The sequence below is a fragment of the Procambarus clarkii genome, chromosome 78, assembly GCF_040958095.1.
Source record: "Procambarus clarkii isolate CNS0578487 chromosome 78, FALCON_Pclarkii_2.0, whole genome shotgun sequence".
NCBI classification, from domain to species: domain Eukaryota; kingdom Metazoa; phylum Arthropoda; class Malacostraca; order Decapoda; family Cambaridae; genus Procambarus; species Procambarus clarkii.
This window is the reverse complement of record NC_091227.1, coordinates 16714560-16729447: the sequence shown is the minus strand read 5'-3', so window position 1 is coordinate 16729447 and position 14888 is coordinate 16714560. Positions and strand designations below refer to the sequence as shown.

The following is a 14888-nucleotide window of genomic DNA, read 5'->3' as shown; positions in this document are numbered from 1 at the left end:
GTGTCCGGCAACAAGATGCTGGTATATATAGCGGAGGAAGAAACGGGAGAAGACAGACGCTGCTCACGCCTCTCGGAGACAACCAAGATGAATTTTGTGAGTAAAATGTTGTTCGCGATCCATTGTACAACACAAAATAAATGATGTCCATTATGATTTACTACGTTATTCAGAATCTTATTACACATTGCTTTATTCACGTTAGTATTGATAATACATATTTTAATTATTATTGAATGTCAGTGTTCAATTCCCGATGGTCAAAGAAGCTGGGTATCATTCCTTCCCTCCGTCCAATCACAGCTTGATATCCTTATATTCCCTTCCAAGTGCCATACAGTTGTGCTGCCCAAGCGCTTAATCCTCATAACTGCTTTGCTCTTCCAGAAAACATGATTTAAATACATTACAAAGCAGATCATTTCTGCTATGTAATGTATCCTGTTTGAGCCACTTTAATTGCCCATCCAAACTGTTCTTGGAGATGTGAACGAGAGCTCCAGGGAGCCAGAGTGGTATAAGATGGTGTTGTTGTTCCTCCTGCAGACGCCGCTCCTGCTGGTGCTCCTGCTGGCCGTGTCTGCGGTCCTCGGCTTCCCTGACCCACACAAGAAATTTGGTAAGAAGTTTGGGAAGAAAGGCGGTGGGTTTGGCGGCGGCTACATTTCCCCAATAGTGATTCCTGTACCAGTGTACCAGAGCTATGGAGGCGGCTACGGCGGCGGCGGCGGCTACGGTGGTGGTCACGGTGGCGGCTACGGTGGTGGTCACGGTGGCGGCTTCGGTGGTGGCGGCTTCGGCGGTGGCGGCTTCGGCGGCGGCGGCTTCGGCGGCGGCGGCTACGGCGGTGGTCACGGTGGCGGCTTCGGCGGTGGCGGCTTTGGAGGTGGCGGTTTCGGTGGAGGATTTGGAGGTGGCCACGGGTTTGGAGGCGGCTACGGGAAGTAGTCTACAACCGGGAATCGAAGGCTATATTCCTGAAGCAGGACCTTACAGGGAGAGTCTTCCCACTCCACTTTGGTTCTCAACTCATCCTTTTACTTACAGTGAAATCATGTTTCTCTCCTGTTCGTCTCCTCGGGGAAATGTGAGCCTTACCCATATCAATCTCTGCGGAAATACGTCGCTCTTCGCATAGTATTATTATCATTATTTAATTTAATAATAAAAAATAATAATTTTTAATAATTAATTTATTAAACCTCTAATAATATTGTAAATATGTGTACAAAATGCAACCAATTTCACCCATAAGGGATGAAATACACCGAAGGGGCATACCCTCATTCCTAGGTTTATACACGCCCTGAGTTCAACCACTTGGGCTGGACGGTAGAGCGACGGTCTCGCTTCATACAGGTCGGAGTTCAATCCCCGACCGTCCAAGTGGTTGGGCACCATTCCGTCCCCTCATCCCATCCCAAATCCTTATCCTGACCCCTTCCCGGTGCTCTATAGTCGTAATTGCTCAGCGCTTCCTCCTGATAACTACTTTATGTCACTTATATGTCAAGTTTCCATGACAAGTGGTGTCCAGAATATTGATGAATGACTAAGGCTCCTGAAAAGAGTTTTCGAAATATTACTTGTAATAAACCAGTGTCCGCTTTAATGTAACTTGAAAAAACTTATTGTTTTTCTTTAAACAATGAGGAAAATTCCTTCCTTTCCTGTATTCCTAGTATCCCAAAAGAAAATTTAGTTATCAAAGTCAAATAATTTTACTTCTGGTGAAATTTATGGAGGGATTCCGGAGGACTAGAAATGAGGTGTGAGGATGTGACCAGCACAAGATGTCATTTGATTTACAGTGAAAATCTTGTATTAATACAATTAAAAGGAAGACAAAACAGCACCTCGCGGAACACCGCTGTTGGCTGAGGGGGAGTCATAAGTGGCGCCAACGGTACCCATTAGAGGAGAAACTAGGAAAAAAGCGCATAGGCAGTTGGTTGTAAATGAAAGGATGGAAGCTTAGAGGGGAAAACCTTGTGCCATACTCTGTCCAAAGCTTCGATTCTTGACCAAAGATTAACTGTAAACACGACGTGAAATGTGTTATATGTCAGTGAGCAATGGGAGCATCATTGTGTATCATATACAATGATACACACGTTGATACTCTATCAATGAGAGTATCTGTGTGTATCACATACATTGATACACACGTTGATACTCTATCAATGAGAGTATCTGTGTACTCACCTAATTGTACTCACCTAATTGTGCTTGCGGGGGTTGAGCTTTGGCTCTTTGGTCCCGCCTCTCAACTGTCAATCAACTGGTGTACAGATTCCTGAGCCTACTGGGCTCTATCATATCTACATTTGATAATGTGTATGTATCATATACAATGATACACACGTTTAGACATGACTGAGGAGGCTCGGGAGGTTAAGAAGCTTTCAAGGAGTATAGGTTCAACAAGTGTTTAGATAACAAAAGGGTGATAATTGAAAAGGGGGAGGCAAAACGGTCGTACTTCTTCGGAATAGGATAATATAGAGCAGGATGCCAGGAAATGAACTACCAGGAGATAAGGTCAAGCCTTTACTATAGCTGTAGAAGACACGAATCAGTGACACAGACGGTTTATATGAAGCTAAGCCCTCAGGCACACCCCTGGGGCCGGTCGGCCGAGCGGACAGCACGCTGGACTTGTGATCCTGTGGTCCTGAGTTCGACCCCAGGCGCCGGCGAGAAAAAAGTGGGCAGAGTTTCTTTCACCCTATGCCCCCTGTTACCTAGCAGTAAAATAGGTACCTGGGTGTTAGTCAGCTGTCACGGGCTGCTTCCTGGGGGTGGAGGCCTGGTCGAGAACCGGGCCGCGGGGACACTAAAAAAAAAAAGCCCCAAAATTATCTCAATATAACCTCAAGATAACACTGAACACACATGGGGAATGTAGTCACACTCTCCCAATACATACTTTTCAGTCCTTTCTTCACTCTATCCAACTGTCCCAGCTTCTATCCTGTCCTCGTATCCCTTCCATGTGCTATATATATATAATCACTGGCTTAGCGCTTTCTCCTCACAATTTTCGTTCCTTCTTAATGTTTAATACTTAAGTAGCTTTGAAGACTTAAGACAAAAAATTAAACACATAATTTATCAGAGGAGAAACAGAGGAATTAGTATTTACAGGACCGCCATGATTATACAAAGTAAGAATGATAGAAGCTCTGATACATTTTTTAGCATGAGATCAGAGTTCTTAGGATGAAAGAATTACATAAACACCCTCCAAGTACGTGGTATTTTCATGGTACGAAGAACCTAATTACCATGGTTCCTCTTATCTGAAATAGAGAATTATTTAATACTAAAACGTTAAATTTCCCAGGCTCTGAGATCACTTTTCGTCTGGTGAATTACTTTTGGAGACGGTTCATAAGACGGAGGCTTAGATGCACGAGAGGGAAATGAAAATTAAAATGGGATGAGGGCTTTTACCAGCCAGCAGCGACAATCTCAAGCACTCAGCACAGTTGCCTGCATCGCTCAGCGCTCAGCAGGGATCACTCAGGGGAAACATCGCCATAGAAAACGACGAGTCACAATAACTTGGCTGAAGAAATGATGACCAAATCACAAAGTCTGGTGTTTAGCAAGACTGGAAATTGATGTCATTTGGCATTTCAGGCAAAGAGAGGCGGGCTACCTTTTCATAGCCCCCCTTTTCAAATGGGGTTCATCCTCGACTCACCTATGAACATCGCCGAATATCCGCGTCGCCCTGCACAATTTTGCAAGACAGCTGCAACCCTGCTCCCTGGGTAGGATTGTTGTTGCAAGCTGACAGCCCCATTCATAAGTGGAGAAGTTATTTTTTTTTACAGGGATATTCCTGCGCGGGCCCTTAGCCTCTGGCCGGCCCACTAAGTGTTGCTTGTTTCTGTTTTACTTAGGTGGAGTGTGAGAATTTATGACTCGTATGGTCGCTTCAGTAAGATTTTGCCCCTTTTGTTTAACAACTTCTGCTCTGTTGATTCTAATTTGAAATCTTATTGGGTTTGTAACTGTGCACTGTGTTAGATAATGTTCCAGTGGTTATTGACCAGGAGAACGTTGTGTAGAGCTCTCAGACTGCAACCAGAGGCGTCTAACAGCCTGGTTGATCAAACTACCAACCAGGAGGCCTGGTCAGAGACCGGGCCTCGGGACACTGATTTCCAGAACCAACAAGTAGATATATCTCAGGTTCTTCTTCACGTGGGGAAGATGCTTAAAATTTTCTCTCAAACTTTCCCTTTATACTTTTAATGTTCCTGAAACATTTTATTAAGATACTCCTCAGCAGAGGGAAAGTAAATTTCCATTTGTTAGGAAAGTTAAACGTGAAACAAATACAATACAAACATTGTTTAAAAGTTACACAAATACAAAGTTAAACACATTAATATATATTCTGTTCAATGTGATGAGATGTGGCTACCTTGTCAAGGCTCTAGAGAAACGTAAAATGCTTAGTCCTTCAAAGTCTTCTGTGTTTTTTCATGCAATATTAATAATCTCGTCCTTATTTTAAAAACATTTTCAAATCGCCGTAATATTTTATTTTATAATATTTATTTTCGTAATGAGGTATTGACTGAATATTTAAAATATTTCAACAAATCTCTTTAAGTACCCCATCACATGAGGACATCGTTAAAAGTCTTACCATAATGTGTGAGACTTAGGCTGAGGAACATACAATACCCTTCTAAACCTATGAGGACAAAGCCTTTGTTGACACTCGGGGTAGAGCAGCGTCTTCTCTCCCTCCGCTGGGATCAAAGTTCTTGCGTTTTGGCCGGAATATGAGCTTTATAAACATTAAACTCTAACAAGGAATACCATGACTAAACAATATTCAGTTTCTCTATCACTGGTTAATTTTTCTCGTAGCTCTCAAATGGTTTTTTCAGTCTGCCATGATTCTTTTTTTTTCCAGTACCACTTAACTTATATTATTTCTCGTGGTTTATGTTCTTACTTCCACCAGGAACTGTGCACACATCTGCCTTGTTGCTGTGTAAACAGCTTGCTGTGCTTCACTCCTTAAAGTGTGTGATATGCTGATGCAGACATTCCATCTCGTGTCTCGCTGCATCACTGCTCCCTGTCATGTCTCGCTGCATCACAGCATTCACTTCCTCTCATGTGTCACAGCATCAATACCTCTCATGTGTTACAGCATTGTCCTCTCATGTGTCACAGCATCACTGCAACACTTCCTCTCATGTGTCACAGCATCCATACCTCTTATGTGTCACAAGCATCGTCCTCTCATGTGTCACTAGCATCACTGCTACACTCTTCTTATGTGAACAAATCCTCTCAGGGAACCTTGCGTCCTCATCCCCTCAGAGCTTGATAAATCTCCGTCAGAAATCTCAGAATTTCCATCTTTCATATTTATATTTCATAGGAACATAGTACCATTTTCCTGGACCCCTTCAGGGTTTTGTTTTTAGTTAATCCTCATTCCGTAACCTCCCCTGTTCAGACGTTGTTTAACACCTTGGAGACCGGGAGAGAAGAACTTTCCCTCTTATCTATCCCTTCCTTAGCTTTTCAATTATTCATTTGACGATCCAGGATACTTGCCATATTTCACGAACTTTATATCTGCTAGTTTATCTTTATCTACTTACTGTCTCTTATCACTGTCTATCTATCTGTCGAACTATCTACCTATATCTCTAGTTATGCGTAGGTATCCACTATGTTCCTAGTACCCAATAAAAAGTGTAAAAATGGACTTTGGAGAGTTAACTTTTAACTTCCTGCTTCAGTGAAGAAAAACATAAGAAATATCGAGAAGATTCGTGCATTTTCACTACCCATACATTTTACTCAGACCCAAATAATTTTCGGATAGAAGGGGCAGAGAGGATTGAAATAATCTTTTGATGATTTGTGGAAGAATAGGACAATTCTGGGGCAAATATTCTTAATTGTCTTTGTGGTTCTTACTTAATATATACTTAGATGATCAAAGGCTACAATACACATTTATATATTTTTCTAAGTTTATTAAACTTTTTTTTATTTACAAAGTAGTAAAAAACGCAATCAAAAGATGAAAAGAAAATATTCGTGATCATGGATTAAAATAAACAAAAGAGTGTAAAATGAAGTGAATACTGGTGAGTTTTGACACGTGAATTACATCACACATCATGTCTAGCGTCACGGAACAGGGACACGTGAAAGTTTACATTCTGGGAAGACTCTCCACAACGGCAATCTTCCCAGACCAACTCTCAACTCCCAGTAGACGAGTCTACCGTCCGTAGCCTCCATAGCCGCCACCGAAGCCGCGACCACCTCCGAAGCCGCCTCCAAAACCTCCTCCGAAGCCGCCTCCAAAACCTCCTCCGAAGCCGCCTCCAAACCCTCCTCCGTAGCCCTTGCCGTAGCCACCGCCGTGGAAGACTGGTACAGGAATGACGTGAATGGGACGGTGAATTATTCCTCCGCCGAAGCCACCGAACTTCTTGCCGAACTTCTTACCACCACCGAAGCCACCCTTCTTCTTGTGTGGGTCAGGCAGGCCGAGGACCGCAGACACGGCCAGCACGAGCACCAACAGCAGCGGCGTCTGCAGGAGGAACAACAATAAGGTCTAGGAGCCACTGCATCACTACAATCTCTTCAGACAACGACATGACAACGACAACGACTTCTTCTACTTTGTTCCAGCTTCCACCTTATTTATTAGGAATTAGCTTAATTTATCTAATCATTCTAGTTCACATTGGCCATAAATTTTGCTCATATCGTTATTGAATTTACGTTTGTTTTCCTTCTATAAATTATAAAATTATTTGACTACAATTATTCCCAGGAGCCCGTGGTATCTGAACCTGAGAAAATATCTGCACAAGGGGATTTGTCAGGGGAAAACGCCAAGCCATTGCGGCTATACAGCACTTGGAAGGGGTCAGGATAAGGATTTGGGATGGAACGGGGGAAAGGAATGGTGCCCAACCACATGGACGGTCATGGGTTGAACACTGACCTGCATGAAGCGTGACCGTCGCTCTACCGTCCTGCCAAAGTAGTTGAATAAAGCACAAGTGCTTTTGCGGTCATGTCAGTCTGGTCTCAGACCTCCAAGTACCTCTACCAGGCCTCCTACACATTGAGACTTTATAAACCTCTACGGGAACATGACTCGTTTACCCATTCTCAAGCAGACCAAACCACTAAGTCATACCTACACTGGTTCTCCCTGAACCTGTTCTATCGTCGTGCAGTGTTATGATCCAGAGGCCAGATTCACGAAAGCACTTACAAACGTGTACATTTTTCCTCAATCTTTCACGGCTTTGGTTACATTTATTAAACAGTTTACAAGCATGAAAACTTCCCATTCAACTGTTGTTATTGTTATAAACAGCCTTCTGGTGCTTCCGAGCTCATTAACTGTTTAATAATTGGAAACAAAGCCGCCAAAGATTGAGAAAAGATGTACAGGTTCGTAAGTGTTTGCGTAAGTGCTTTCGTGAATCTGGCCCCAGGTGTTTTCATGAAAAATGTATAAATATATGATATATTGTTAGCTAATATATTGACCAACTTGGATGCATCCAACTAGGCCTCACGTGAATATATCATTCTTAATATAAATGTGCCGGCGTAAAAGTCCCGAAGTTAACTCACAAGCTTCATCGTGGAGTCGAAGTGAGGTAGTGGCTTCTGATGCCTTCTGCTCGCCCACAATATATATACTGCCGAAGCGAGTTCCAAATGCCGCCAAGATGAATATTGACGGGAAGGACGTCTGGTGGGCGCTGGAGCCTGGAGGTGTCACCTTCGGATACACCAATCTCAGGCCAGGTCGTGCTGGTGGAAGAGAAAGCCCCGAGACGACGGCCTGAGTGGAGGTGGCTTTACCATGAACTCCAATCATAAGATTCACTTTTAACAACTTCCCCACCGACTAACTTGAAGAGGAATCCGGCAGGTGTTTCCTGAGTTACTGGTCTTACCAACCATGACTTGTACTCCCTTGTGAGTATCCTGAGTATTGTTTACATTAAACGTATGATATAGATTTACATTGATTATAAATAGCTCTTCTATTGCGGGATGAGGTTGGTCATGCGCAGTAGTGATTGCGGTTGTAGTTTAGCTGCGGGGCCCCGACACGGGACTGCTGGTTGTTGTTGTTGTTTTAGATTCAGCTATTCGGAACCAAAAGTTACAAGTAGCACGGGCTATGGTGAATCCATTGTGGACTTACCTGGCACAGGAGCGGGGATGTAACTGTCAACTGCTGGCGTTTCTGACTAAGGGGAAGTACGGGTATTTGGACACATTTGTTCCAAATACCCGAATAGATGTCAGATTTGTTCAAATCTGAACATAAACAAAATGAACAAATTCATTTTATTTGGACTTGTTCGGGTGTTTGGGTTGCTTGTGGTCGACCTCAGGCCGCCTAAAACTCCAGCACATTAGCACCATCTGTGAGAAATGAGGCGCTTATCTTGTTGTGGCGTCGAGTAATATTATCGTGCATTTTTCATTGGTCGGCTGATGCAGGTGTTGTGTAGAGTAAACCAAAGTAGACTAATGAGAATGGAGCTTATCCGTCCGCCTCGAGAAAACTACCACATTACTTACCATCATTCTCGCATGAATATCAATCCTCTACGCATACACCTCCTGCACCCTGCTGCACTCTGCTGCACCCTGCTTCACCCTGATGAGCTTTCAACTGTTATATTATATATATATATAATATATATATATATAATATATATAATATATATATATAATATATATATATATATATATGTATTAGTATATTTTGGTAGCAGTCTTTCCTGTAGACATATATTATTAAATATGACCGAAAAAGTAAGATTAATAATTCTAACACGAATTTTCTCAATCTTTCGTACATTACGCTTCACTGTTGGAGGTAAATCAAAAATCAATTCTCCAAATAAAAATGAATTTTGGAGAATTGATTTTTGATTTACCTCCAACAGTGAAGCGTAATGTACGAAAGATTGAGAAAATTCGTGTTAGAATTATTAATCTTACTTTTTCGGTCATATTTAATAATATATATGTATGTGTATGTGAGTGTATGTGTATAACAGTGGCAGAGAGAAAGAGCTCGGGACTATGCTGATGACTGTACTCTAACCTTTAAATGTGTAAAATAAGAAATACCAACTGTTACGAGGTTCATTAATCATTAACTTTCAGCAATATCTACCTAGGGATGGCGATGGCAGGTCCCATTTGTGTCAGAATATACACAGGCGATGGTGATAACTAGACAGTATGATATTGCAAATGTAACACGTGTATAAATGAATGGAAACAAAACCCTGGTGTTGCGTGTCGAATCTGACATCTTGGGATGGTAGGTTGACTCTTCAGTAACCAAGAAAAGTCACTTGCTTGTGAAAGGCAAGATAGTCACGAAGCTAGCTACCTTATTAAGACGATTGTCATATCTTCATGACAGAAGGAGGGCTACAAAATCTTACATGAGGCTCAAGTTAGGTTCCATCTTGATTAAGCACCACTCACATGGACAGCCTGCTCCCCCTTACTCCCGCAGTTTATCAGGATTTTGAAGGTGAAGGACCGTGCAAGAAGATCCATCTCAGGCCATGACCGGTTCTGGACGGACTGGTCAGCCCATCAGAGCCCTCAAAACAGCAGAGATGAAGGCGGACTTATTGTTATGTACAAGGCAAATGTTCTCTAGGTTTCCCCACATCTTTCTCAACTTTTTGGACAACCAGAAATTTGGAATCACACTACAAGGCGCTCAGCCATCAATAGTCTTATGTTGGCTATGACTTCCACAAGAAATTCACTCCATCAGTGATCATTCATTCCAAGTTTGACTCGCATTTGGATTACTGTTAAACATGGAGGTACACGTGTAATCAAGACTGCCGACCAGATAGACGCTTTCTCACGCAGTTGGTTGCTGATTCATCCTCATAATGGATAATAAACAAAAAGGCCCACAAAAAATAAGTTTCCAGGGACAGGCTTTAAATGAGGTGATGAAGGATAACAACTCTTACACTGCAGTTTCATTAGCAACTTTAGCACAATTCTTAATGAACCCAAGTTTTATTTTAGAGAGGGAGAGAGACAGGCAGAAAGAGAAAGAACGGGAGAGACTGAGACAGTGAGAGAGAGACAGTGATATATATATATAGAGAGAGACACAATGACAGAGAGAGAGAGACAGTGAGAGAGGAGGGGGGAAAGCTTGAGAGAGAGAAAGAGAAAGACGGAAGAGAAACACAGAGAAAGAGAAAGACGGAAGAGAAACACAGAGAAAGAGAAAGCACGGGAGAGATGGAGAGAAAGATGAAGACAGAGAGAGAGAGAGAGAGAGAGAGAGAGAGACTATTTAACACGGGTGGTACTCGCACAAGGGAACACAGGTGGAATCTGAACACCCAAACGAGCCGCAGAGTCATTAGAACGATTTTTTAAGTGTCAGATTAGTCAATAAATGGAATGCATTTTAGTCAATTAACGAGGGGGGGATAGAGGCTTCACTCGAGCCTCGCCCTGTAACACCGCCCCCCCCCCCTCCATCCTCTAAGCAGTTCGTATGCATCACAGGGTATTCCCGTTCTCTCATACAACTGCATTGTCTGTGTTAAAGTGATGCATTGTTTCATTTAGTCCTGCCACTGTGATGCAGTGCTCATGAATGCTCCACTCAGGGTGGGTAAAACTTAACTCACGGGTCTAATAGAGTTCTATGACAAGACCGAAAAGGGTGGGCAGACCGCACATTTGTAGATTTCTAGAAATGCTTTGATACAGTACCCCTACAGGAAATTGGTATTTATTCTGTGGGGTACCCGCAGCATAACTAGGCTCGTACAACTATGTGAGTACAGTGGTAGCTCCCTCCCACTACCACCACGCTAAACCCAGGAAACACACACCGAAACTGTTTCTATTTTCCGCTTGTTACAACTTGTAATAAAGTTGTTACATCTTGGCGTAACGTGTTTATGACGTATTAGAACGTTGCTACAACTTGCTATATTGGTTGTTATAACTGGTTAGGAGGTGTTAAAACTTGTTCGAACGTTGTACCAACGTCGTAGTTTCGGTGTGTGTTTGGCGGGAAAACACTCCAGTGTTGCTCCGTTTTCTTTGAAAGCTGAAGATATTTATTTTAGTTTACCTTATGGCAAAACAGATTTCAATTATACAATGCTGCTAACAATCATATATACATTTTCTCTTGTATCCTCCATAGACAGAGTTAGAGATTTGTTAGACTACATTTAGTGTACTGTGTTAATGAGCCTTCGACCCCGACAGGGGAATCGAAGTGGTGGTGGTAGTGTAGCGACCACCACAACAAATCAAGGCCACCATCCAGTCATACAAAAGCCTGGCCATTTGCATACCAGAATAACCACGTATACTGGTTATACGTATAACCACGTTTCTGCCCGAAACGCTGCGCGTACTAGTGACTTTACAAGAATGTGATTACTATGCTATGTATCCTCAGCAATTCCAATATACCTTCTTGTATATATATAAATAAGCAATAAATACTGTAGTATATTTGTGTTCATTTGTAATGCAAGTGTTGGTTGTCGTTGACCAAAGTGCGTGATCGACTTAGTTTATTTCCTCAGTTGTCTTCACAAGTTAATTTAATTTTTCTGCCTTTGCCGAGGTAGGGAGGGGAGGGGGGAGGGGGTTAGGAACAAAAATTAGAGAAGTAATTTAGTTGTGTGTATATTATTTGCAAAAATTCTGTACAATACATAAATATCGATAAGCCGAACAGGCATTCATGTGCCCAAGGATGGGTACATGAACTGTAACCCCCACTAAACAGAGAGGTACAGTTAAGGAATGGTGCCTAGTCATTTTTTCCCTGACAGGGACAAGAACTTGGATCACCTAACTCCTTCATGGCAAAGTGGCACCCCAAGGAAGGCTTAAATTCCTAGTTGGATAGCAGATAGTTGGATAGTTTTCTCTAGAATCCTTCTTATTTAGGGGGTGCTGGTGGCTCAGTAGGTTGAGCTGCAGGCTGTTGTTTATGTGGTCTACGGTTTGAGGCTGCCCATAGTTGAAAGTGACATCAAGGTCACCGAGTCTGACAGGAAGACTGGCTTGTTTCCACTAATAGTAATTGACTGTAAGGTTGACAACTTTTTGCTTGCATGGTCTTCAGTAGGATGTCACACTCTTTAAGATTTCAGCTTTTGTAAGATAAGGCGTGTTACGGAAAGTTATCAGGACACGTTAAATCATCGCACCAAATTAAGATTAAAAGGTAATATAAAAGTTCAATGTATTAAACTATTGCAGGAGGAGCAAGGACAACAACCAGAGGTGTTGTTTGGGACCAGCACTGCTCGTCTGGTGGCGAGAATTCTGGTGGCCAATCAGAATCGCTGGACGAGGCAAAGAGCGCACAGAGAAGTTTCAGCGTGAACATTACTCCACTCTCTCCATCGACGAAAGCATCAAGTCTAGATTGGTAGTCGACGACATAATCGACCTAAGAAGTGCTCCACTCCGTGATACAGTGTGATGGCTCGACGCATTAGGAGTTTAAGAGTGTCTCCTGATCAAGATGTTTACAAAATGTTGAAACAGCGTTAAGGGAGGCGCCTGAGGGAGTTACCTGAACTCTCCGAACTTACGGACCGTGGAAATAGTCCGGTGAAGTGATAGTTCTCTTTGATACGTATTGACTGTCTGGTGACGGCTATTTAATCATTATATACTGTGAATTAATCTATATACGTGATCATACAGTTGTAAATAAGTGTCTTTGGATAATGCAGATGATATTGTTGCACTGTTTTTTCTTCCAAAGATTTGAGTTCATGGTTAAAGTGAGGAATCCAGCCTTAGAAAGTGTGTCGCACCTGACGATGGCCCAGGCTGGGGGAGAATGGCACCTGATAAAGCCATATGAAAAGAGACCTCGTTCATAAAAATTAAAATTACTACTCGTTTAACTACTGGTATAAATGTGTTGGGGTCTGCTCCTCAGCAGGAAGTTCGATCCCAACAGGCGCACCTCAGATAGTATGATAGTCTTGGAAGAGAAAGGCCTCTAGTGAGACGATAAAAAGCATCATGAGAATCGATGACACCAATCTTATGTTCCCTCCTTCCCTAGGTCCGTGATTTTTTTCTTATCGAGGATCTCGTCAATGGCATTGGGGCTCAGAGGAGCTCCGAGGAGAATGCTGTCTCTGGGCCTGATTACATGGACTCTGTGGAGAAAAAATTACTCTATGGTATTAGAAGCGACTACTTCATTTATAGAGGTGTAAAGGCAGATATCTAAGTTTTCTCCTTGCTTCTTTATTTTTCCAATATATTCCAAGAGAAGGTCTACAGAGTCAGCTATATTGCCATCGTCCAAAAACCAGATGTTGAACTTTCTGGACAAACTTTCGGTGATTTCCTCTAAACCAATGCAGAAAAAAGTGGAGCTAGACACCGCTTTATCAGATTTCCTGTTGGCCAGAGAGCAATTTTGCTTCGCCACTTATCATGATTGAATAAAAAGGTAGAGAGGCCGGAAATGGCGACATACAGCACTGCATCTTTCTATGTCAATAGCATTTTAAAGTCCAGTTTGATCAGCGCCTTTTTGTCAGATATACTGGCGATGAACAATCATGTTGCATGAGCAGCCGCTTCACATCCTTGTGGGATCCCAAATCCAAGCTGAATTGGTTTCAGCAATTCAGCAGTTTACTGGCTGACAACCCTCGTGGCAGCCTTGGCCACACTCTCCGACGCCTGGTTGCCAACAGCGATGGGCCTGACTCCTCCATCCTTCCTGTTGAGTTCACAGAGGAAGGACCCATAACAGAGTCCCGATGACCCCAGGTACACCACCAGGCAGGCACGTGTTCACGAGCCTTGTGAGTTCTGTAAGAAGATCGTGTGCAGCATCACCAACAGCCGGATGCACATGAAGCATTTGCTTTATGTGTTGATGTTTTAATCCAGTAATGCTGCCTGCTCACCCGGGTGGAAAAAACTGCTTTATAGAGCTCAGGTTCGCTAACAGTTAATGGGCCTGATCTGGTCTCTGTTGCTGCTGGTGGTGGTGGTATGATATTGCCGATTCGTGGTGCTCTGTGTGGGTGTTTGCTCTGTAGAGCTCGAACCGTAGACATTTTCTCGTCATTGGTGATGACTCGAATAGCCTCTGCTGTATTTACCTCTTCAATCTTGTACTCTGATGTGAACGTTTCCGATATGTTTTTGTTATAATTTCTGCTATGGGTGTGTTTTGCATGACGAAGTAGCGAACAAGGTGTTATCCCCTTACGGTGTTCATTTATGGTCCTAATGACAGAATTTATGTGATTTGTCCTTCCTTGGAGGGACGATGAGGCATACATTGCCAAATAAAAGGATATTATTCCTCATTATTTATATATATTTAAATATATATATATAATATGTATATGTAAATGGATGTTTTCTTCGGGATTAATTTCAAAATAAATAAGAGCACATTTGATATAACAAACATATTGTTAAAAATAATTCTTAAAATTCATGACGGATCAGATACCTTTCGCATTCATCATCAGATCGAAAAATAAAAATATTAAATTTATCCAGCAAAACAAAAAAACTCATCCTGGGCTGAACGATCTTAATCACAATCCTGTCCAATACGAGTTTTTTAGTTTGCTGGTAATTTTTTTAATTTATTATTAGTATTTTTAGTTCTAATGATGAATACGAGAGGTATTAGAAATCATGAACTTTCATTCAAAAAGTATAGAGGAGTTTTAACATGATATATGCCATGTCAATTGTGCTCCGATTTATTATGAAAATGCACTTGTCAACCACATAGGATTAATAACACAAAGAAA

The 14888-nt window shown here is 42.2% G+C and overlaps 2 protein-coding genes across 2 annotated transcripts; one reads left to right on the top strand and one right to left on the bottom strand.

Annotated features, from left to right (window-relative positions):
• Positions 1–1188, top strand: LOC123745982 (eggshell protein 1). The gene is made up of 2 exons (XM_045727089.2): positions 1–96; positions 547–1188. Exons 1-2 carry the CDS (start codon positions 16–18, stop codon positions 946–948), a joined length of 483 nt encoding a protein of 160 aa, XP_045583045.1. The 5' UTR covers positions 1–15; the 3' UTR covers positions 949–1188.
• Positions 1189–6002: 4814 nt separating this feature from the next.
• On the bottom strand, positions 6003–7750 carry LOC123745983 (glycine-rich protein 3). The gene is made up of 2 exons (XM_045727090.2): positions 7657–7750; positions 6003–6592 (listed from the first exon to the last, which is right to left on the bottom strand). Exons 1-2 carry the CDS (start codon positions 7663–7665, stop codon positions 6275–6277), a joined length of 327 nt encoding a protein of 108 aa, XP_045583046.2. The 5' UTR covers positions 7666–7750; the 3' UTR covers positions 6003–6274.
• Positions 7751–14888: the final 7138 nt, after the last annotated feature.

Bases quoted from the DNA above. Each gene is read 5' to 3' on its own strand.
- LOC123745982 (XM_045727089.2), top strand. From the start codon at position 16: ATGCTGGTATATATAGCGGAGGAAGAAACGGGAGAAGACAGACGCTGC. The intron at 97-546 runs GTGAGTAAAATG...TTCCTCCTGCAG, and splicing joins AGACAACCAAGATGAATTTT to ACGCCGCTCCTGCTGGTGCT.